Raw genomic sequence first — 25,649 nt, forward strand, 5'->3', positions numbered from 1 at the left:
TCGGTGTCCATGCTAACTAGCCTTAACATTCATGAGAGGTTCCGTTAGCTGCAGCGTAGCCAAATGCAAGAGATCAGGGAGAAGTGGGATGAGCAGCACCACAGTGACAGTTTCAACATATATGTAAAAAAAATGTATCATAACTTACATAGTGCTGCATTAGATATTATTAGAAAGACACTTAACAAAACATTATGCCTATGTTATTGTAGAAAACACCTACTTCTTAATTTAAACTAAAGGTTTAACAGGTTGAGTAAAACAAAAACAAATGTACACACCTATTTTAAAGATGCCTAGTTGCTTTCCGGCTGCACAGTGGCGCAGTTGGTAGAGCTGTTGCCTTGCAGCAAGAAGGTTCTGGGTTCGATTCCCGGCCCGGTCTTTCTGCATGGAGTTTGCATGTTCTCCCTGTGCATGCGTGGGTTTTCTCCGGGTACTCCGGTTTCCTCCCACAGTCCAAAAACATGACTGTTAGGTTAATTGGCCTCTCCAAATTGTTCCTAGGTGTGAGTGTGTGTGTGCCCTATGTGTCTCTGTGTTGCCCTGCGACAGACTGGCAACCTGTCCAGGGTGACCCTGCCTCTCGCCCGGAATTCTAGCTGGAGATGGGCACAAGCACCTCCCGACCCCACTGAGGGACAAGGGTGAAAGAAAATGGATGGATGGATGGATAGTTGCTTTCCAGGAAAAGTTCAGGAGTGTCTGGATGCAGCTGTTGAGGAGAGGAAACAAAATAACCATATAAGGAGAAAGAAATATAAACACCAAAACATGCAAGTCTTACAGTAATTAAATCAATTAGTTTTTTTTTATTTTTAATTTTTATAATAAAATGAAATAATTTGTTCCGACAACAAATTTAGAACAGTACTATTTATATAGTTTTAAGCTAAGCTACAATAACCAATAATGAGTTTGCAAGTAGGCATTTCAGTAAAAACTCCCAATTAGAATATTTTTTTTTTTGCAAACGTCACTTTTATTTACTCTCAGTGATGTTTGTTCCTATTTCAGACATATGAAAATTAACTATCTGTATGTACAATCCACTAACTTACAATTTATATGAGACAAGAAGCTTCTGACCCATTGTAACAGTTTATCAACATAACCTAATCTCAACATGCCTGATTAGAGAACCGAACATGCAACAAATTTAACGCTGACTGAAACACGAGCCGTCGCCACCCCAGTCTTACCGTCGTTCCCTGGTCTAACGGTTTCCCTCCGCCCCCACATTACGTTCGTCCGTCTCTCCCGGTCCCCCCAAGTTTACGTTCATTCGTGGTTCGACCCCACCATACTCCGCACCCGCGACATTTCCCATATTCTAAAACCCCAAACTTGACATTGAAAGTATATTTACCGAAGTTAAATGGCCACCTGGTTTTATGTTAACAAACGGGACATCAAATCATGTTATCAAATAAGACAACTGCAGCTTGATATTTTTAAAAAGCAGGATTTAGACATAAGTAGCATGACGCCATGAACGGTTAGCTTTCACGCGCCCAGTTCAGTTTGACTTGAAAAAAATGGCCGGTACTTTGAATTCGGTAAAATACATGAATAGTAATACATAGTGATGGGTCCAGCAACACCGACGCGCCGGGGCATGCATCAAGCCCACGGACCGTGTCGGTGCGCGTATTGGTTTCAGCAAGTCACGTGACCAATACAGGAACTGTTTCGAAATGACACTGGATGCCAAACTGTGTTTATAAGTAAGCGAATCTGTCAAAAGCATTTGCCAAACAAATTCTTGATTTTTTACATTGTCATCTATGGAGCAGCTTCAAAGGAAATGTTTCCTCAGTGTGGGACCATTTTGATCTTATACTGGAAAATAAATTTGTTTTCATTTTTGTCGTTTCTTGTCAGTTTCTACTTAATCTATCTGAACCCAAATTCAGCTGAAACTGACTTTTAGTTTACTTTTATATTATGTTCTGCAGGCTAAGTGCCGCATATGTTTAACTAAACTGTCTTTTTTAAATAAATCCACCTTTTCAATGCTGAGGCATTATGAGGCCAAGCATGAGAATGACGTCCCAGATTCACCCAGAAAAACTCAAATATACAGCCATTCTACAAATTACTCAGTTGCTTTTTATAAATTATGTCATATACAGTGAACCCTCGCTGTAACGCGGTTCACTTTTCACGGTATCGCTGCTTCGCAGATTTTTATGCATTGTGCATATGCTAGCCTGCTAAAGGTGCTTTTCCACTGGCATGTCGTAAACTAACTGGTTAACGTGCGGTTCGGTTGTAGTCTAGGTAGTGAGCTTTTCCATTATCCGCTCTGTTCCTCATTACTTTGGGCGGTAAATGAGCGTGCTGCAGCTGAGGTCAACTCTGAGCTGATTTTTGCAGCAACACTAAACAAAGGAGAACCTCAAGGTTGTGATTCTGATGGCCTCAAATAAACTCAGATATTTCATTTTGTCCTATAGGAACTCATTGCTGGCCCAAACATGATAAAGGCTGAAATCAGCTGATTATTTCATTATAATTGCATTCTAACACTTTATTTTTTTGAAATATGCAACCTTTTAGATTTAGGTAATGCAGTCAAAAGATGTAAACCAATAACCAGACGTGATCCTTATTTATTTATTTAGTCCAAAGGAAAAGTTAAATTAATATCACAAGTTAATACTATGTAGTTTTGATGTTTCACACTGCGTGTCCAAAACTGCAGCTCTGTCAGAACGCTGATCACAGCTGCACTGTTTCTGTCTTTATCACTGTCCGTATTTCAGAGCGGCTAGCTGCTAGCAGTGCTGCTAATTCACGGTCATTCTCCTGCTCAACTTGTCGCACGTGTTCCTACCGATGCTGCTGATTAAACTCATAATTAAAGTCCTCCGGTCTGCAGCTAAATGTTGTTTGGAGTTACCAGTGACATAAATGACTAGCTAATTAATTTGGTCAGCTGTCAATCAAATGGTTTTGGTGCCATACCCTCATTGGTGCCTCTATTTATTTATAAAGCATCCTTCACACTAAAAGCAGCTCAAATTTCTGTACATATCAATACAAGCAATTACCCCACCCCAAACCCCACATGTAAAAACACACCACTGCATAGAAAATGCTCAGACTAAGTAGTGATTCAATTCAGTAAATACAGTTAAAAGTCGAGTCTTGAGCTGCTCTTAAAGACAGCAACGTTTTCTGCAGCCCTTAGGTTCTCTGGCAGACCGTTCCACAAACGGAGGCCACAATATTGTAAAGAAGCCTCACCAAAAGTGTGAGTTCGGACTCTGGGAACTGTTAATAGTGCGGTCCCAGGGGACTTCAGGGTCCCGCAGAGGATCCTGAGATCCCGAACAGCACCAGACTTTTACCGACACCTGGTGACCACGCCCCTCCATGTGACCACGCCCCTCCATGTGACCACGCCCCTCCATGTGACCACAGCAGACCCTCCAGGTCTCCTGATACAACACAGAATCGTAACTTTATCAGTAAACAAAAGCTTATTTAGCAAAGATGTATCATAAATCCACTATCATCTTTGAGAAACTGGTGCCAAACAAAAAACACATTCATATTTAACAAACAGAATAATTGTATTCATCTATCAATGAGGAAAAAAAATAACTACGTAATGTTAGCAGATGAATTAAAAAGTGGGTTAAACTGAAATGAAACAAAATTTGTTGTATGAAACCTGGATTTTTAAAAAAAAGGTGTCGTGTCTCATTTCTCTGGATTTCCTGTTAAAATCACCCGATATGAGCTTCAAAGCTGGTGAACAAAGAGCAGCTTTCACACTGGAGCTGCTTTTCTCACACTTTGATCAGTTTGCTCTGTGAGCCGTCTGTCACAAATTTAATTAGAAAGGCAAATAATAACTGTAAGGTATAAGCTACACGCAGCAATGTTATAATCCATGCAGCACGCGATGCTGAATAAGGCTGTCACAGTTTGCCTGTTAATGTTGGCACGCTATGGAGGATGGCTAAACTTATTAATTTTTTTTCTTCCTCCTCTTTTTGGCTTTTTGAGGGTTTCCTTGTGAAAAAATGTTTCTTCCCTGTTTTGAATATTTAAATAACAAAATGTTCAAATTCAGCTGCTGTTTAGAGACCAACAGTTTAGCTGGGACAGTTTTCAGCAGCAGAGCATCAAGAGAAGAGCAACACATTCCCTGAGGGGAAAAAGGAAAGAGATGTAAGTTTAAAGCCTGTCAGTCTTGTCTAGCCAAGTCTTAATTCTTTTTTTAACATGGCAGCATTTTTTTAGTTCAGAAGACATTGTGCAATATTTTTCGACCTTTCTGTCTCTCTGTCCATCTTGGTCTCTCTGCTCTCATTGTTTCTCTGTCCAGTGGAGGGAGAGCTGCAGCTTTTCACTGTTTAAATGTTCTTCATCCAACAGAGACAAACTGCTGGAGGAAAATAATTCATCTGACAGCAAAGATGCAGTGGAGTCTGATTCTGCTCTTCCTGATGGGTAAGTTGATCTGAAACACAACTAGACTATGAGGAAATAGAGTTACCTCTGAGTTATCACACAGAAACTTTAATGAAAACAGTTATATTTTATTACAAGTTGTAGCCCATGTTTTGTGTTGATGAAAATCTAATACGGACATGGTTTATGTTTATAGGTCAGTGTTCCTTCATGGACTGTCAGCTCTTTGAGTATCTCTATATTAAACAGAATAAGAACTGGACTGAAGCTCAGCGGTACTGCAGAAAGAATCACGCTGACCTGGTCACAGTGACTAACATGAAGGACATGGAGAGACTCATCAACATCTCAGCTGGAGATAAGAAGGAAGCTTGGATTGGTCTGTACGATCAAACACATGGTACCAGAACATGGTACTGGTCTCTGCCTGGAGTGGAGTTCAATGAAAGTGAGACCAAGTGGAATGAAGGAGAACCAAATGATGAATATAAGAACTGTGTGATTCTCAGTCAAAATCTCAATTGGATAGACCAAAGATGCAAGAATAAAAAATATTTTCTCTGCTATGATGGTGAGTATTTAAATACTTTAACCCTACCTAAAGTATTTAACGAAACGTTACACAGGGATCTTGCTAGGGAATCCCCCCGTATGAATAAAAATATTAAATTCACTTAATTCATCTCCCAGTGAACCTAATTTAATGTTTAACTTAAAGAAAAATATAAATGGAGATTAACATTTGTCTGTTCATGTCACAGAAAATGATAGAAACCCTAAATACCACTTGATTAAAGAGGAGAAGACCTGGCAGGAAGCTCAGAGTTACTGCAGAGATAAACACACAGACCTGATCAGTGGAACGAAACAACTACAGGATGAAGAAGTGAAGAAATTGATGAACTCCAATGATCAACCATACATTGGTCTGTTCAGAGACACCTGGAGGTGGTCAGATGGAAGCAGTTTCTCTTTCAGACACTGGAATAAAGACTTTAACAATCCAGAATCCATCAGTGATCAATGTGCCATGACTGATGATGGAGGCAGATGGAAGAATGACAACTGTGCTGAAAGAAAACCCTTCATCTGTTATGATGGTGAGCTTTTAATCTTAAAGATATGTTGTCAATAAAGTTCTAGGTAGAAAAGAAAAAGCCTGATTTTAATGTTTATCATTTTTTTCATATATGAAATATATTTAAAAAATCCTCCCAATGACACTTTTACCACAAACATTTAGGTCATGTTGCTCAGGTTTTGAGAAATGATTTGAATAATTTAGTGCGTTTGTTGCTTCTTTGTTTAGATGAAGTGACCCTGATCAAAGAAAATAAAACCTGGGAGGACGCCTTGTACTACTGCAGAGGTCACCACCATGACCTGGTCACCATCACCAACATGGATGATCAGAGATGGATCCAGGAGAAAGTCAGGAAGGCATCGACTGATTATGTCTGGATGGGTCTGCGTTACACCTGCACTCTGGATTTCTGGTTCTGGGTCAGTGATGAGGTGGTCAGATATAAGAACTGGGCCTCAGGTGAACCGATGGACGACTGTGACATGTCTGGAGCCATGGAGACGGGAGGAGAACATCTGTGGAGGAAGAAACATGACAGTGAGAAGTTTAATTTTTTTTGTTCCAAGGTTTGAACTCAGCCTTTGGATTTGGCCTACATTACATTTAAAATTCTAAACCCTTTGACACATAAGATGTGGGGCAGCACGTACACATGAATGAATGATTGACATCAATAAGACTCTCCTCCGGGCTTTGATTGGTTGTTTTGAGTTGTTGTTGTTGTTTTTTGTTTTTTTATACAGAATATTCATCTCACATTATGCTGTCTCATGTCATAGTAAAGAAAAAGCATATATATATGCAAGACAGAATATATACATACATTATACATACATACATTCATATTTTTTTAAATAAAATGTGCATACTGCAGGTTCGATGGTTTCACACATTTTTGTAGAAGACATGGAAGGTTTAATTTGTGGCAGTTACTCACAATTTACTCCGACAAAATAGTGTGTTAATAGTTTAAAATAAAGAAAAACACAAAAACAGAATTTGATTGTTGGCTTTAGTTAAAAAAAAGCACTGCAGATGTATATGAATAATAGATTTGATATGAAGTTTGAATAGCACAAGAAACGTATTTCCCAAATAAATAAATAAATACTGGATTTTTTTGTCTTTTAGTATGCAAAAATAGGCCAAACTTCAAAAATATGTTTTAGAGGATGTAAATAAGTATTGCTTTTTTACGTGTGTGAAATAAATATTCACACACACTTACAGTGTGATGGTTTGAATACACTGAACATTTTATGGGGCGTTTTATTTTGGGGGTTTTGTTTAGCTTTTTACGAAATATCTTTCTTCTGTTTGACAAAGAATAAAGAACCTTTATAACTTTACTTTGTGTCGATAATAATATAAATGTAGGTTGGATTTCATTCATTAATATTCCTGTCGCTGTAAATGAAACCATCTTACTATGGATGTATGATTGATTTTACCTACCAAATAATTGAGTAGATCCATGTTAGAAATTAGGTTCAGGTGAATTGAAAACCACTGACTCTCATGTTTAGTCAAGACAGAATTTTATTTTTAGCCATAATACTATGTTAAGCTGACGTTTATGAAACTTTTGCCTCTGGATGAAGCTGCCATCTTGTTCTGAAACAGTAAAAGGGGACTGTTGATGGGACATGTAGGTTTTTTAGCACCATCTAGTGGTTGTTCAGACCTCTACAATGGTGAGGTCCATCAAAAGTGGGCATGATGGAATGCTGTGTGGAATTGAAAATCGATTTATTCACTGCATGTTTATGTCTGTTTGTGTAAGTCTGAGATAGAACTGCACATGAAAACATCCCTTTAACCATTCAGACTGTCAACTCAAAAGAGACACAATCCAAACTGTCAGATGACTTATTACCCCGTGATAATAACTCAGAAATATTCCAAATAGTTTGGATGTATTTTTTTTTATTCCTGTCCTTCTTACGGAAAGTTTCTGTTTCTGTTTTTTTAGCTGTTTAGCTTCGTAAATTTTTGAAATATAGGTTGAAACCATAATTCATATAGAGCAAAAAATGCTTTAGATTGCAATCAACACAATAAAACAGGAAGTAGAATATAAATTTACAACCATTGTTGAAGATCTTTAGAAAACCTGGTGTAGCAGCATCTACCTTTATTACAAGAAGAAAAAACAACTTCCTGGTTGACATCAAGGAAATTAATTTTCCCTGAATCCTTTTACTTCCAGTACACGTTTTATTTTGTTGTACACTTTTCCTTTCACAGCACATAAGAAGACTCTTCGTCTCAATAGCATAGAATCCTAAGAGCTTTTACTAAAAAAAAAAGCTTATTTAGCAAATATGTATCATATATCCATACTACGATCTTTGAAATGCTGGTTCCAGCTGTTCTGTGGAGGAAACAAATAAATGTAATAATCTATTAGTGAGGAGAAAATAAATAAACAGATGAAGAACAAAATTGTCTAAAATAAAATGAAACAAAACTCTTAAGTACATTTTTCGTGTATCTGTACTTTACTTAAGTAGATTTAATAATGGATACTTTCTACTTTTACTCCACTACATTTTGTAGTAAGTATCTGTACTTTCTACTTCACTACATTTCTACAAAACTGTTGCGTTACTCGTTACATCCAAGTCGTGTTGCGCTTTTTGTCCGTTAAAATGTGAAATTCAGGGACTTAAGATGATGCCGTAAAATCCAAGCAATAACTTGACTTAGTGTCTGTTGTCACCCATCGGCTCCACCTTTACTCGCACGCGGAGCTCCTAGACATGCGCAGTGGTTTCCTCTGAGCGGGAGAAGATGTCTGTCTAATCGTCAGTAATATAATAGCGCTGCATAAATCATAATATATGGCGACATGTAAAATCAGCAGCACTTCGCTTTCACAGACTTCGTCCAACTTTTTGCGTCACTTGGAAGGAAAGCTTAAAGAAAGGTAAGCTCCGTGGACGTGATGCTATCAAAGCTAGCTGTACTGACTGAGACATGTTGCATCTGCGATGAAAAAAAGTTGTCACTCATGCGCTGAATTATTGTGTGGAGGTGTTGACTATGTTACAGAGTAAACACAATAAAAACATGCTTTATCTGTGGCATTGTTCATTAAAATGGCACATTTCTAATATATTAAAATTAAATACCATCGGTTCACTTAATGATATTGTATTAGCGATTCAGCAAGTACTTTTACTTTTAATACTTAAGTATTTTTAAAAGCTAGTACTTTTTTATTTTTACTTAAGTAAGTAATGTGGTAGTTTTACTTTTACTTGAGTACATTTTTGTCTGTGTATTTGTACTTTTACTTAAGTACATTTTTCGAGTACTTTCTCCACGACTGAAAAAGGTATTGCATCACCTGGATTTCCTGTTAAAATCACCTGATAGTAACTTTAAAGTTTCAAACATGAAACTACTGCTGCGCAAGTTACTCAGCAGGTTGTTGCTAGGTAACCAAAGAGATACAGAGCTAGAGCTGCTAAAGCCTTCCCTCTGCCTACATCTCCCAGAATGCTGTGTGGTTCTGGATCCAGAATTGCCTTAGAATGACTAAGATGCTAGGTAACCAAAGAGAGTATGAGGTGGAGTTGCTAAAGCCTCTCCTGCGCCTACATCTCCCAGAATACTGTACGGTTCAGATCTAGAACCGCTTGGGGTTTTTTGTGACTCACATTTTTTCCATACAGTGCTGATGATACCACAAGCATGACTCCAGCTGTGACATCACAGAGTTTTCCTTCATCTTTGGAATGATGATGCGAGTGTTTGAGAACTCTAGCACACTCACCAACCAGCATCCTCCCCCTAACAAGCTGAAATATAAGCAAGATTGCTGCAATTGTTTCCACAATAAATGTTAAAAAAACTATTTATCTTGTGAAAAACTAAACTGAAGAAGCTGAAGTAACAAATGCTTACAGTTCTAAAAAGTGTTACTGTATTAAGTCTAAAAATCCCAGTGAATCATTTACACTTTTTCTCCTTCAAACTGAGTAGTCTTGATTCAATTTTACTGATTGGCTTAATAAACTGATTTCGGAAATTATGTTGAGACTTAGAACAATAAAACAGCGGTTTTGATAATAAGGTCATACAATGTTAGAGCCAGTAGTTGGTACAGATAAATTATTTAATATGATCAAATTCGCAATAGTATTTCAATTCTGAGGAGGGAAGGGCTCTGGGGAGGGCGTGAAAAAAATCATGATCCCTCAGGGGGGCATGATGGAAAATAATTGAGAAACACTGGCTTAATATAAGAAGAGGAAACTACTTCTTTACTGACATCAAGGAAATTAACTTGCCCTGCGTCCTTTTGCTTTCAGTACATATGTTTCATGTTTGAACACTATTTGTCTCACAAAACATCAAAAGACTCTTCAACTCTACAACATACAATCCTAAACGCTCTTAAAAATCAATAAACAGAAGCTTATTTAGCAAAGCTGTAAATGAACTGAAGAAAGCAGAGAGTCAAAGTGACAGAAGCAACCAATCAGAGCAAGGGGGAGGATCTTAGCGCTGTCAATCACACTCATGCTCTCCCTCTTTCTCTTTGCTAAACTAACTCTGGTTCACCACTACATAGCCTGCCAACTATGCTAAGGCTAGTTAGCATAGCCACTGATGATAGCGGATAAACAGATTTCCTGTAATGGCAAGTTGTTTTTCCACCATATGAGGTTGATTGGCAGCACTAAGACCCTCCTCCTTATGATAGTCACACACTTATGATGGTTTGAATACACTGAACGTTTTATGGGGCGTGTGTGATTGGTTGTTTTTGACCTGGTTCAGTGCATTTTTGCAGACCACAAAAGCAGCACTGGCAGGAGGTGGAGGAACTTGATCTTTTTCACATATGATTTCTTTCATACCATCCTGTCACGACATGTGATAGTTTTAATAAATATGGACAAAGCATATCTTTGTAAAGTTACTGCAGTTTTAATCCACAGGATTACATTTTATGTCAGAACACCATTTGCATGTCTGCCTTCCTTTGGGAGGATCTTTACGGAAACATTAGACCATTTTCGGCCTGTCGTTGCCAGTAATATGCAAACTAGGGAAATACAGACATTTTAACTTCCTCTGCAAGTTTCGTAAACAATTTTCATAAAACCCCCTTATACTGGTTTGACTATTCAAATGTAGTCCATATTTCATGTCAGTAACAAAAATCTACTCTTCACTGTGTATGGTTTTCAGTCGAGGATCACAGAAAAGCAGTCGATTCAATTCTCCAAAAAGGAAAACATAAGTGGGTTTCAGCTATTTGTGAGGTTTTAAGTTTGAATATGACTGAATATTATGCCAGAAAATGTATTTAGGGAGGGAGAAAGTGTATTTAACCCTTGATATGACGTGTTTCATCCAACAGAGACAGATCGCAGAAGGAAAATAATCCAACTTCCTGACGGGTAAATTGATCTGAAACATGACATTCACTCTCTTCCGTGACATCACAGATTAAGATGGATTAGGAATAAATTTGTCTGATTTTATTTTAAAAACACCAGAAACTGTTTACCTCCTAATAATGCTGCAAATATTGGTGGAGATGTTATCACTGATTAGTACCTTGAGCAGCATGTTTCATGCTCACAGCTCAGTGTCGTTTCATGGACTGTCAGCTCTGTCAGGATCACTACTTTAATGAGAATAAGTCCTGGACTGCAGTACTGCAGAAAGAATCACACTGACCTGGCCACATGTCCTTCATGTTAGTACATAAAAAGACTACAGGAGTTTTTTGACTGTATATTTTCTTCAGTCTTTCACAAACACAAAATTTCAGCTACTCCTCTTCAAATCTTAAGAACAAGACACAAATTGTATTCTTTGAGTCACTCTTTGAAAAATTTGATTTTGCCAGTTTATTCATGGCTTCTTCTTGTTCGAGTCGCTCTTGTCTGGGTGAACGTAGCACACCTGGCTGGGGCTCATGGACAGCGGGATTTACAAAAGTTGGAGATAGCTGGCTTAGAAACCTGCTTCCTCCCTCTGGATGTGTTGATCAGATTGCCGGCTCTGCCTGACTTCACACCACATGATTTATACCTCTATGTCATGGACAGTGTTTCTAAATAGAAGCGATATTAGGTTACAGTCTGTTTTTACACTAGCTTTAAAGAAACGCCTGAGTTGTGGAGTGGGCGGAGTTCTGGAGAGGATGACATCACGTGTGAAGGGGTCAATATGTAAAAAAAAAGGGGTGATGTGCTCCTAATTGTAAACACTGTGACAACTAGTTAGCAAGGTCAGGAACAAGATTTAATTAAGAAAAATAGCGAGGGAAGTAGTTCAGTTATTCTGGCTTGATGTTGACAACCTGAACATGTAGCTGTGACGTGGAATTATGTGTGTTTAGAAGAAAGTAGGCGACCAACATCTACTTTTTTCAGTTTTAAATTCTTATTTTTCCCAGTTCCAACCTTTTATTTTCAGTTTCAAACTCATTATATAAAAATTTCACTTACTGGGAAAAATATGTTACTAGTTTGAGTGTGTTTAGACCGATTGCAGCAAAAATATTGAATTGGCGAAAGCAAATGAACCATTGTAGTTTAGTTATAAGCTAAAAACTGTGGAAAAGACTGAAATCAATGATATGAAATAAATAAAAACTCTGACTCAGTAGATCAAATGTAGTGGGCTGCTTGCGTTTTTACAGTGATCAATTTTCTGAGCTTGAATTATTTATTTTCTGTGTCCATTTCAAACCCAACCATAAACACCACCTTGCAACATCAACAAGCTAACGCTGACGTCACATGCAATGCTTGATTAAAACTCCATGGTTGGTTTACACTGATGCATTAAAAATAGCTTCCATTCATAGTTGTTTTTTCCCTCAACAGACAGGTTGTTATGTTGTGAGTTTTCCTGCTTGGCATGATTCATGAAAAGCCTGTTTCATAATTATGTCCTTCTCTGGTTTGAATATTCAAATCTTCTGTGCTGTAACTTCTGCTTCACTGAGGGATGTGTGTTAGTTTCACTGATGATAGTTTCCTACTCAACATAAAGAAGAGTCAACGCCTTACATTGTAACCAATAATATAAAAGTAAAAGTGACAGGGTTGGCTGGTCTTTCTTCCATCTTTGTGATTTTTGTTTGCTGGATTTTTTTCATACCTTGACAGAGAGTTTATGAATACAGTGAACCCTCGTTATAACGCGGTTCACCTTTCACTGTCTCACTGCTTCGCAGATTTTTTTGTGCAGTTTTCTTTCATACTACATTGTGTTTTGCATCCTGATTAGCTAAACAGTCTCCACGCTTCTTCTCTACCTATGTGCCAATGACGTTACGGTATTTAAATATACGTACACAGCTTGGCCATTCAGGAGATGAACACTGATACTTTGAATGCCTGCTGGAAAAAACTGGCCAGAGGCTCGCCTGCCGTCAACACGGCTGTGGATCTTGCAAAACAGCTTGGAGGAGAGACGGCTTTAATGCCATGTCTCCGCATCGCATTAAGGTTCGCTGACCTAAAAACAGGTTTTGTTCTTTGGTTTCATTGCAGAGTATTTATTTATGCTGTGTAAGAACTGTACAAAATAAAGGTAAGTACTTCACGGATTTTGCCTATCACTGGTTCTTTTCAGAAAGCAACCCCCACGAAAAACGAGGGATCACTGTACTATCATTCAATCATAGACATTTGTTTCTGTTAGAAAATTAAACACGTAAAATATTCATTTAAAAACAAACCGGAAAATGCAATACTAGTGTCTAAAACCTCTGGGTTTATGTGAGTCCATCAAAACTACGGCCTCAGGGTTCTCTGTTGCTGAGTGTCGAACTGGAAACCATCATTGGAGGAAGTGAACTCATGGCTCCGCCCACTTTCTTGCCCATGTTCTGCCCATAACAGTGAGGAACAAACTGCTAATGGAGACGCTCCAAGCTTGTGACACTTGACAATGGTGAAGAGGCTTTAGTGTCTTTATTTTGTTTCGTGTCGTCACATTTCCACACTGTTAAAATCCTCCTCTACCTGTTAAAACTAAAAGAGAGTAGAGCCGCTGCTCCTCCACGTCGAGAGGAGCCAGTTGAGGTGGCTCGGGCATCTGGTAAGGATGCCTCCTGGACGCCTCCCTGGTGAGGTGTTCCGGGCACGTCCCACCGGGAGGAGGGCTCGGGGAAGACCCAGGACAAGCTGGAGGGATTACGTCTCTCGGCTGGCCTGGGAACGCCTTGGGATTCCTCCGGAGGAGCTGGAAGAAGTGGCTGAGGAGAGGGAAGTCTGGGCCTCCCTTCTGAAGCTGCTGCCCCCGCGACCCGACCCCGGATAAGCGGAAGAAAATGGATGGATGGATGCTCTGTAGCATGGAGGAGACCAGCCTGTGGAAACCCAGGTTGCTATGGTAACTGCCTTCAGGCCATCTGCTTTACTGGTTCTGCTGCCTCTCATCCTATGGATTATCTGTGGGGTCAAAGGTTATGGAGAGTTTACTGGCCAATCAGGAACAGGAACACCACGGTCACTGAACCAGCTTTTCCTACCTTTGGCTCTGTGTTCAGGTTCTAATACCTGCATCCTCAAGCAGCAACATCAGCATTTCCATACAGCTGGACAGCAAAAGGAAGCAGGAAGTGATCTAGGATTTCCTGGTAGACGACAGCATTGAGTGTTGACGTCAGAACCAGGAGATGACAAGGCAACCCATCACTGACTGTGGAAACTTCACTTTTATTTTATTTTAAATACATTTTTGGTGCTAGCTTCCTTTATGTGAACGTAATCCAACAGGAAGGAAGCAGAGAGAAGAGAGGAAACAAGTGGCAAAGCAACCGAGAACAGGAGTCGAACTTCCTGTGACGGTCCGACTGTTTATAGGAAGCTCACAATCTGAAAAGCGGTGGGCGTCGGGCTGTGCACATTTTGTGGTGTCCTGTAGTGACAGACCAACAAGACTTCAGTATCAGTGAGAGAGATATTGTAGTCAGTATCATATTTAGAGGTTGCATTCACACACGTAGGTCTAGAAGTATCAGGAGAAATGACTTGTAGTCTTTTACCAAAGACAAAAGAAAGATCTTACAACTAAAATCTGGTGCAAGTTTTTGTTAGAAGTGAGTTGTGCTCATGATTTCTTCGTAGGTTTTTGTGTTGTTTCCTTCAGTGGTTCATGTTGCAGCGCCACCACAGGCAAGAAGGGGAACAAGGTTTTTCATCTGCATGTAGGTTTGGATTTTCCAGGATCATTTTTCCTTCCTGTTTGTGGGTTAGAAATGCTCCCACCTCCCATCTGTGGTTTAAATATTCAAATTATGTCATATCCAACATTTCAGATCTACAGTAGAGCTGTGTTAGTGGAGTTGTAGTTGTCACCAAGGAAAGACGTGAATCTACTGAGGAAAGTTTGAACAAAACAAGGAGAAAAAGTCAACAAGATGTAAGTTACATCTCTGTTTCTAAACTTTGCTTTTAACTATGATACATGATAAAATTATTTTCTGAAATCATGTTATCATGTTCGACATGTTAAATACTATTTATGAGTTACAACCACTGAGCAGAGTGTTTCTCTGTCTTCTTCTCTCTGCTCTCATTGTTTCTCTGTCCAGTGGAGGGAGAGCTGCAGCTTTTCACTGTTTAAATGTTCTTCATCCAACAGAGACAAACTGCTGGAGGAAAATAATTCATCTGACAGCAAAGATGCAGTGGAGTCTGATTCTGCTCTTCCTGATGGGTAAGTTGATCTGAAACACAACTAGACTCTCTGGTTTCTGGAACGTTAGTCATTGGTGTCACTGGAAAGACGATTACCTCTTTCTTTATCACACAGAAACTTAAGCAAGAACAACTGGATTAACATTTCTTAATATCGAAAAAAATGTAATGACAAATGTCAGCAAAATATTTTATCTTCTCAGATCAGTGTTGTTTCATGGACTGTCAGCTCTATGAGTTTCACTACATTGATGAGAATAAGACCTGGACTGAAGCTCAGCAGTACTGCAGAGAGAAACACACTGACCTGGTCACAGTGACTAACATGAAGGACATGAAGAGACTCATCAACATCTCAGCTGGAGAAATGAAGGAAGCTTGGATTGGTCTGTTCAGTAAAGTAGAATTTAACAGAACATGGTTCTGGTCTCTACCTGGACTGGAGTTCAATGAAAGTGAGACAAACTGGGCAGCAGGAGAACCAAGTGACAGAGGAAAACAAGGATCTGAAAACTGTGCATATCTGCATCAAAATCTTGGATGGGTAGATACTGGCTGCAATCATAATAAAATCTTCCTCTGCTTTAATCGTGAGTATGAATAAAACACAGAATGAACTCAATAGATAGTTTGATAAAACTATGAGTTGAATCATAAAAATCCTTCCATACCCCCAAAAAATATATGGAGCATGGTTCTTTTTTATGTGTCTCCCAGTAAAACTAATTTTATGTTCACCTTATGAAATAGAACTTGAGATTTACATATGTCTGTTCACTTCACAGAAACCAACACAACCCAAAAATACCACTTGATTACACAGGGGATGACCTGGCAGGAAGCTCAGAGTTACTGCAGAGAGAAACACACAGACCTGATCAGTGGAACGAAGCAGCTACAGGATGAAGAAGTGAAGAAGATGATGAACTCTAATTATCAACCATACATTGGTCTGTTCAGAGACACCTGGAGGTGGTCAGATGGAAACAGTTTCTCTTTCAGACACTGGAATGATGATTTTATCAGTCAACAACCCAACAGTGATCAATGTGCCATGACTGTGTTTGATGATGGAGGCAGATGGAAGAATGTGAACTGTACTGAAAGAAAACCCTTCATCTGTTATGATGGTGAGTTTTTGTGACCTAAATATTCACACAGAAATATGATTTTTGTTTATGTGTTCATATAAATGTGCTTATCTTTTATGTATTTTTAAAAATTGCATCATATTTAATTTTAACGTTGTGAAGAATTTTTTTTTTGTGCCTGGATTTGGTGACAGATAAGTTTATCCTGATCAACGAAAATAAAACCTGGGAGGACGCCTTGACCTACTGCAGAGATCACCACCATGACCTGGTCACCATCACCAACATGGATGATCAGAGATGGATCCAGGAGAAAGTCAAGAACGCTTCAACTGGTTATGTCTGGATGGGTCTGAGCTACGCCTACACTCTGGATTTCTGGTTCTGGATCACTGGTGAGGTGGTCAGCTATAAGAACTGGGCCTCAGGTGAACCGATGGACGACTGTGAGATGTCTGGAGCCATGGAGACGGGAGGAGAACATAAGTGGATGAAGAAAAAGGATACTGAGAAGTTTAATTTCATGTGTTCTAAAGAGTAACATCTACTCTGCTTGTTTTTACTTCATGTTGTTCTTATTAAATGTTGGTTTCTTCCAGATTTACTTTCCTACTGATAGAAAATAAAATCTTTACATCAACAAAGCTGAACTTTTCACAGAAAGCTTAATGTGGATTTTGGTTTTTATAGCGTGTTATGTAATATACCACTGTGTCATGTTTGTTATCTAATTATATCCTAATATTTCAATTCTCCAAGTTTTTCATAATCATCACAAGTACTGTTAGATATTTTAGGAATGTAACTTTTTACTATTTACCAGGAGTCATCTTATTAGCAAAAGTTGTATGTTTAATTCCAACTTTATCTTACCACATGTTGATGTTCCTCTGAGCTTAACTCGATTGAAATGTACTTTTTTAAATCTCTTATTAAAGTTTTTGATGATCTAAAACACATAAAAAAAAAACTTAAGCAATTAAAAAACGGAGTCAAAACTGTTATTGGATTTGGGGCTTTTGTGCTGAATTACACTTTGTGGACTTAAATTTGGGTGAATAAAACTGTCTTTGAATGCAACAGCATGTTAAGTCATGACTTTGCATTCCCATCATCTTAGGGCAGGACTCAAGGCCAAAAGCTGGTTAGAAGCTTGAAACTGGAAAAAAGAAGAAAAAAATCTAATCTGAAAATATATATATTTTTTCAGTTTTAAAGCATGTTTTTTTTTTTTTTTAACAAACTGGCCACAATTTTGCTCCATAGAACTTTTTTACAAAAATGACAAAAATTTCACTTGCTGGAAAAAATGTGTTACTTGTTTTGAGTATGTTTAGACCGATGGCAGGAAAAATATTGAATTAGTGCAAGTAAATGGAGAACTGTAGTCATGAGTCAATGGTTTGTTTGAATCGTCGGATTTTACATAAAATAAACAAAAACCAGGACACAGAAGTTCACGTGGAGAGTGTTGCTGCATTTTTACAGAGATGAATTTTCTGATCTTGAATTATTTATTTTCTGTATCCATTTCAAACTCAAACATCAACAAGCTAACGCTGACGCCATAGGCAATGCTTGATCAAAACTCACACAATCCATGTTTACATTGACGCATTAAAGATAGCTTCTATTCATAGCTTTTTTTTCTCAACAAGCTAGTTGTTATGATGTAAGTTTTCCTGCTTTGCATCGTTTATGAAAAACCTGTTTCACAACACGGGTCAACAGCCAAAACTGTCTGGGGATCTTCCACTGTTTTAGGGTCATTTTTAATGTGCTTGAATCCAAAAATCACATTGGTTTTGCTCAATCAGATCAAGTTCCTGAACTAAGTTACATATTAGCTGGGATGCAGCCATGATGACTGATTACTGTTGAGAAAAATCCCTGCTGCTGAGCAGACGAAGCGATTGAAGAAATGGAAGTTCATGCTCTGAATTTTGCACAATAAAGACGTAATATCCAATTTAAATGTACTTAACCTTGTCAGTGTTTGTTACTCAGTTTACAGAAATCCAAGTATTTATCATTTAATTAATTCACTCTGTTAGAAAACTATTTTTTCCTCCTAAAACCATTTTTGAATGAGAAATATTAACTGAACTGATAACGTCACACAAATTTCATCAATTTAGTCAGAAGATCGGATTTTTCTAAATCAGATTAGAGTAAAAAAATTGATGTTTTTAAATTTTCACATATTTTTTTAGATCATGTAGAAAAACCTCACACCAAATTGCAGATGTTTTTTGCGGCTTTTAATGATTTTTTTTTTTTAAGGATCAGTTGCATCAACAAACAGCCTCTTTATTGTTGCTTTATTTTGATCAGGTAATGCTGATTAAACATCAAATGCTTGATATGTTATCAGAAGCTTCAACAGTTTTGATTATAAAGTTATTGAATAAACGATCACGCTGTGAAGTGAACTGATCCTTTTTGACACTGCCGGTGACATTTTCAACAAAGTGAAACTAAAATTCCACTTAAGTAACCATTTCAACATCCCTGCCACCTTAAAAAATAAAATTATTATCACAATAACTATGTATATCCCTTTAAGAAATTAGGCTCAGACAAATTGAGGAGGTCAGTTCAGGACAGCAGGTCACCATCACTGTTGTAAATAAGTATTGATCATGCTAGTATGTTGAACTGAACTAGAAAATTCCTGAAGAAATTTAACAAGGGCATGCCAAAGTGTCCCAGTCAGTTTAAATCTTTCATTTTGATGCTAAAAATAAGCATCAATGCTAAGCTTAGCAAAAACCAGGAACACATTCTGTTCAGATGGACAGAGCATCTACTGGCCCACCACCACATTACAATGGCTGATGATCAGGCTGGATAATTTATCTACAAAGTCATTGTGTGAACCTTGTCAGAGAAGAGTGTCGATAATTCCTTGGACTGACGACAATCAACTTCAATTATCTCGTTCTCACTCACAAATAAAAAAATAAAGACAGTGGAGAATTGTTTTTTCTAGCAAATATTCAACCTTCATACTCAGGATTTTAATTCACACTCAGGAATTCTGAGAAATAAATTTATGTAAGCGATATAAAAATATTCCCAGGAAATATTTATTTTTCCAACAACGCATTGCGAGACCTCTACGGCCCTCTCTGTGCTCCGTTGCTATGGTAATTAATTATTTTGAGTTTCCAGCCATGATGTGTGTAGATGACAGTAACGCTTAATGATCAAGAGAAGAATGTGAGGCAGCTAAACCATATTGCTACTTTTCTTATGCTGTTATTAGTTTGTTTCATAAACAGTTTTTAAACAGCAAAAACAAACCTTGAAAACAAAAATAACTAAAATAAATTATGCACATTGTTAAGTCAATGCTCCATTTGTTCAGTCAGAATCTACATGTAGGTTTGGATTTTCCAGGATCATTTTTCCTTCCTGTTTGTGGTTTAGAAATGTTAACACCTCCCATATGTGGATGAAATATTCAAATTATGACATATCCACCATTTCAGATCTACAGTAGAGCTGTGTTAGTGGAGTTGTAGTTGTCACCAAGGAAAGACGTGAATCTACTGAGGAAAGTTTGAACGAAACAAGAAGGAGATAAAATCAACAAGATGTAAGTTACATCTCTGTTTCTAAAGTTTGCTTTTAACTATTATAAATGATGAAATAATTTTCTGAAATCATGCTATTATGTTTAACATGTTAAATACTATTTATGAGTTACAACAACAGAGCAGAGTGTCTCTCTGTCTGTCTTCTTCTCTCTGCTCTCATTGTTTCTCTGTCCAGTGGAGGGAGAGCTGCAGCTTTTCACTGTTTAAATGTTCTTCATCCAACAGAGACAAACTGCTGGAGGAAAATAATTCATCTGACAGCAAAGATGCAGTGGAGTCTGATTCTGCTCTTCCTGATGGGTAAGTTGATCTGAAACACAACTAGACTCTCTGGTTTCTGGAATGTTAGTCATTGGTGTCACTGGAAAGACGATTATCTCTTTCTTTATCACAGAGAAACTTAAGCAAGAACAACTGGATTAACATTTCTTAATATCGAAAAAAATGTAATGACAAATGTCAGCAAAATATTTTATCTTCTCAGATCAGTGTTGTTTCATGGACTGTCAGCTCTATGAGTTTCACTACATTAATGAGAATAAAAACTGGACTGAAGCTCAGCAGTACTGCAGAGAGAAACACACTGACCTGGTCACAGTGACTAACATGAAGGACATGAAGAGACTCATCAACATCTCAGCGGGAGAAATGAAGGAAGCTTGGATTGGTCTGTTCAGTAAAGTAGAATTTACCAGAACATGGTTCTGGTCTCTACCTGGACTGGAGTTCAATGAAAGTGAGACAAACTGGGACACAGGAGAACCGACTGACAGAGGAAAACAAGGATCTGAAAACTGTGTGTTTCTGCGTCAAAATCTCAGATGGGTAGATTCTACCTGCAATCAAAATAAAATCTTCCTCTGCTTTAATCGTGAGTATGGATAAAACACAGAATGAACTCAATAGATAGTTTGATAAAACTATGTGTTGAATCATAAAAATCCTTCCATCCCCCCAAAAAATATATGGAGCATGGTTCTTTTTTATGTGTCTCCCAGTAAAACTAATTTTATGTTCACTTTATGAAAAAGAACTTGAGTTTTACATATGTCTGTTCACTTCACAGAAACCAACACAACCCATAAATACCACTTGATTAAACAGGGAATGACCAGGCAGAAAGCTCAGAGTTACTGCAGAGAGAAACACACAGACCTGATTAGTGGAACGAAGCAGCTACTGGATGGAGAAGTTAAGCAGCTACTGGACGGAGAAGTTAAGAAATTGATGAACTCCAATTATGAACTATACTATATTGGTTTGTTCAGAGACACCTGGAGGTGGTCAGATGGAAACAGTTTCTCTTTCAGACACTGGAATAATGATTTTATCAGTCAACAACCCAACAGTGATCAATGTGCCGTGACTGTGTTTGATGATGGAGGCAGATGGAAGAATGAGAACTGTGATGTGCAGAAACCCTTCATCTGTTATGATGGTGAGTTTTATGATCAGTTTTTTGATCAGTTTAAATCTGATTTTAATATTTAAGTATTATTTCTGTCATATACAAAATCTATTACAAAAATAAGACTTTTAATGCATAAGATATTTTGAAATGTGAAACAAACATTTTACGCAGGCTGAGTATTCTCACAAAATGAACTCAGTGAATTATTGAATTAAATAAATGGAGCTATGTCTAAGTTAATTAATATAAATGAGTTAGAATTTCAAAGGTAGCACAATTTATTAACTTCAACATACATTTTTGACGTGATAAAGTCACAAAAACAGATTTCTTGTTGTAACATAGCAGAGCTGAGTGAATTCAACAACCCAAAATGTTCCTTTACGAAGCTGAGTATCATAAAACATTACGAAGACATCACACCTGCTCAGAAGCTTACTCTGTGAAATAACTTTAGTGGTAAGACTGTTTTAGTGAAAGTATCTTGGTAAAACATAATTTGTGGCTCGTAACTGAGAAGTAGAAGTTGTAGATAAAAATCCTAGAGGAGTTTTGTGACTGTAGATTTTCTTCACTTTCACAAACACAACAACAGCAGCTACACCTCTTCAAATTAAGTACAACCCAATTGTATTCTTTGAGTCACACTTTAAAAATGTTTTACACTTACAGTTTTACTTCAAATGATCCAACACAGACGATGCAAAACAAATCCTCAAACCCATGTCAGAAAAATATAGCTTGTGAATATTTGTTGTTGGTTTGATTGTTATATGACTGAAAGTCACCTTCCACATCATAAGTAGATAACTGGGACGCCGACCACGACCCATGTTGTCTCACTCTGATGAGGTGGGATGGATGCTGTATTGGTAGACATTATTTTAAGGCTGTAATTTCTGTTATCAAAAAGAAGAGGGGAAGGTGCTCTGACCTGTGCTGTGTGACACAGCACAGTGCTACTTTTATAGAGAGTAGACGTTATGAATCGGCTTGATGTTTTTACTCGAGTATCGTTCAATATCAATACCAGCGTTGGTATTGATATTAGGATCAATCCATCCACCTCTAATCACTACCATTGCTCTTAGCTGTTAAAATTATTATCTTGGTTGTTAATATAATACGCTACATCTTAAACATATGCCTGATAGTGATAGTTTTATGATGACCCAGCTCAGCCAGGGGGAAAGAGAAGTAACATTAAAGAAACCCAGATGTGAACAGATTAGGATTTATTATTCAGTTTCACAAAATAAATGGTGAAAATGAATCATTAATAGTTAGGCTCTTGTAACCAAAATTTCTAGATGAAACAAAATCCACAAAACAGAGTTGTAAACTGAAGATCTAAACAAAACAAAACTGGATCAAAAACCTGATATTAAACTAAACAATCAGGGTATAAATCTCCAGTCGCAAACTGGAAGTCTACAAACAAAACCCCCACAAAGAGACAAAGCAATCAACAAAGTCTACAAGCTGCCTCAACAAAGAATCAGCTGCATTTTCTTTTTCTATAGATTGTATCCATTATTGTTGCACTACTGCCATCTTCTAGATCTTAATACTCGTTCCTCAAATTCTCCTAATGAACCTGGTATTAGTTACATCTTCTGTTAGGACAGAGGTTTCCAAACTGTGCCATTGCAGAGCGGGGGGGAAAGCCGTCTGGATGAAAAAAAAAAACCAAAACATGAACGCTGTTTGCGCTGGGTTTTTACCTTATGGCCAAATCTCTGTTATTTCTATGTCAATTTGATACAGTAGGGGCTTCCACACTTCCGCCTTTAAACGCACCATGAGCTCTATGACACTCGTGTTGGGTTTACACCTGTGCGGCAGTGAAGGAGACCTGCTGCTGCTGTGCAGAGCTACGCAGATGTGTTAGAATGCGTTTTGCAAACCAGCAAAACGCAAAGAACTTTTCACAGTTTTTCCGCCAAACTAACCGACTGAGTTGAGTGAAGCTGTTGGATGCAGGTAAAGTTAGCTAAAGGATGACTAGCTAGCTAATATCAATACAGCACCTTAAGCTTAACAAGTAGCCTGTAGACTACTGATGTTGTCTATGTCCAGCTACATACATTCATTTTGCTCCCAAAAAAAGTCTACCCCACCCCAGGGCAGGGACAGGGAGTCTCTAAGAATCCTCTCTCCCCCCTCCTACCCCCTCCCACAGCCATTTGTAATCCATAGGAGGGAGGGGAGAGGTTGGGGGGGGGGCGGGTTGGAAACCATTGGGGGGGGGCCCAGGAGAAAAAGTTTGGAAACCACTGTGTTAGGAAGTGGTGCATCAGGAGGTGACAGAGGGGGAGGAGGAGGTTGCATTCACTTCCCAGTGGAGTCAGTAGGCAGGAAGCTGCAGCTACACAGAAAATGAAAGAAAAAAGAAACATAGCTGAACACTGACTGTAACAGATGGCGAGATGAAGCACTAAGGCATTAGATCCAACTGTTCGACTCATGAGCCGATGCGTTGCGGTGCTTAATTTGCTCTACTGCCACATCAGGTGGACAATATGTGTAAAATAGGCAACGAGAAAACATGATAAAAAAATTGGTTCAATGGTTTTTCTGCGTTATTTTTCCATTTGCTGTGACACACTGCACTTAGTTAATAATAGCTTCATCTACAGCTTTTATTTTGTTAACTGATTTGTTCTACCGCAGCAGTGAGGCTATGGAGGGCAATTTAAAGAATAGACTTTTTACTCTTCAGCATTGTTTGCAAAATTTCCACATGTAAACAAAAATATGCAAGTAGTGTGTTGGGGTTTTCAAATAAATATCCTCGAAACACCATCTGGTGCTTCATTGTTGAGCTACAACAAGGGATGCACTTTTTCTCTCTTTGTAGTTGGAAGGAACTGTGCTATAATACTTTGGCATTTACTTTGTTTCCTATAATGCTGTGTTTTATTAGTAATAAATATGTCTTCCACAAAAGTAAAGGTGTTGTAATTTGAATCTACTCAAATTACTGTCTGATTGTTGTTGACATCTTTGTTCAGTCAAACTAAAACTATGGCAACTAAAATGAGTTACGTGCAGCAACATTCTGTGATTATAACACTAAAAGTCAGTAAAGTCAGAGCTGCAAAATATTTTTGATTGGTTTTACTAAATACAGTCAAGTTCCATTTAAATACTGACTCATTTATTTTGTAAAATTAGCAAATGAAGCTGTTGTTGAACTGATTTAGTGTTTATGGCTTTTTTGTTTAGATAATGTGATCCTGATCAAGGAAGCTATGAACTGGTCGTCCGCCTTGACCTACTGCAGATATCATCATAATGACCTGGTCACCATCACCAACATGGATGACCAGAGATGGATCCAGGAGAAAGTCAAGGAGGCATCGACTCCTTTTGTCTGGTTGGGTCTTCGCTTCCACTGCTTAACGTCTGGTTCTGGGTCTGTAAGGAGATGATCAGCTATCAGAACTCGACCTCAGCAGGATGGATGAATGACTGTAACATTTCTGGAGCCATGCAGGCTGGAGGAGAATATAGATGGTTCCAGAGAAACGACACAGAGGAACTGAACTTCATCTGTTCTAAGGGTTAAAGTTCACTCTGCTCTCTGGTGACATGAGTTTGTCACCAGACTTTTTTGGTGAAGTGATTTATTCTATTTGGTTGTTTGGCTATGTAAACTTTTTAAATATAACTGTAATGTGGGAACCATATTCATATCAGGGTAAAAAGTCGTAGTTACTGCTTTTAAGGTTTTTGCCATTTTGTACTTTGTAAACACATTTGTTCAGCAATTTTATCACATCCATAGTTGCTATCACAATAACTATGAATGTCCCTTTAAGAAATTAGGTTCAGATAAATTGAGGAAGTCAGTTCAAGACAGCAGGTCACCATCACTGCTGTAAATAAGTATAAGTCATGCTAGTATGTTAAACTGAATCAGGTGTTCTGCTCTGTCACATGTAGGAGTTTTAGCACCATCTAGTGGTTGTTCTGTAGTTTGGTTTTATTTAAATGTCAGACACAAATAGACGATCCAGAGCTTTCTGAGTTTAAATCATCGATTCTGAAGGAACATTTTTGATATTAACCCACAATGATGATCCTCCTCTAAGCTTCTGCTGCCCATTCATGAATATAAAGTCAAACTCTGTGTGCAATTTCTAAAACAGTAATAAGTTAGTAATTCTGTTGTTCACCAAGTGTCAATTTTAAGTCATATATCTCACCTTCTTATTCTGACTGTAATTTCTGATACTGATTTGTGTTTTTCTTTCATATCTTGTTGGTGGTTAATTTCACATAAAAAATAAAAATATCAAACGTAAATGTAAAATATTTCAAGCTTTATTTTAGGTATTTTTATTG

The 25,649-nt window shown here is 38.0% G+C and overlaps 2 protein-coding genes and 1 pseudogene across 3 annotated transcripts; all 3 read left to right on the forward strand.

Moving 5' to 3' along the window:
• Positions 1-1,714: 1,714 nt before the first annotated feature.
• On the forward strand, positions 1,715-7,895 carry LOC103480341 (C-type mannose receptor 2-like). Its single transcript, XM_017310277.2, has 5 exons — positions 1,715-4,185; positions 4,393-4,467; positions 4,625-4,999; positions 5,190-5,528; positions 5,738-7,895. The coding sequence occupies exons 2-5, from the start codon at positions 4,434-4,436 to the stop codon at positions 6,082-6,084; spliced, it is 1,095 nt and encodes a 364-aa protein (XP_017165766.2). The 5' UTR covers positions 1,715-4,185; positions 4,393-4,433; the 3' UTR covers positions 6,085-7,895.
• A 1,882-nt stretch (positions 7,896-9,777) lies between these two features.
• Positions 9,778-18,147, forward strand: LOC145548762 (C-type mannose receptor 2-like). The gene is made up of 6 exons (XM_081599696.1): positions 9,778-14,702; positions 14,814-14,917; positions 15,140-15,214; positions 15,399-15,785; positions 15,981-16,325; positions 16,481-18,147. The coding sequence occupies exons 3-6, from the start codon at positions 15,181-15,183 to the stop codon at positions 16,825-16,827; spliced, it is 1,113 nt and encodes a 370-aa protein (XP_081455822.1). The 5' UTR covers positions 9,778-14,702; positions 14,814-14,917; positions 15,140-15,180; the 3' UTR covers positions 16,828-18,147.
• A 1,543-nt stretch (positions 18,148-19,690) lies between these two features.
• LOC145548765 (C-type mannose receptor 2-like) lies at positions 19,691-25,599 on the forward strand (annotated as a pseudogene). The gene is made up of 5 exons (XR_014084756.1): positions 19,691-19,887; positions 20,114-20,188; positions 20,373-20,759; positions 20,955-21,326; positions 24,528-25,599. The product of XR_014084756.1 is annotated as a C-type mannose receptor 2-like (transcript).
• The last annotated feature ends 50 nt before the right edge of the window (positions 25,600-25,649 follow it).

The sequence above is a fragment of the Poecilia reticulata genome, chromosome 18 (genome assembly GCF_904066995.2).
Source record: "Poecilia reticulata chromosome 18, P_reticulata-male-v2, whole genome shotgun sequence".
NCBI classification, from domain to species: domain Eukaryota; kingdom Metazoa; phylum Chordata; class Actinopteri; order Cyprinodontiformes; family Poeciliidae; genus Poecilia; species Poecilia reticulata.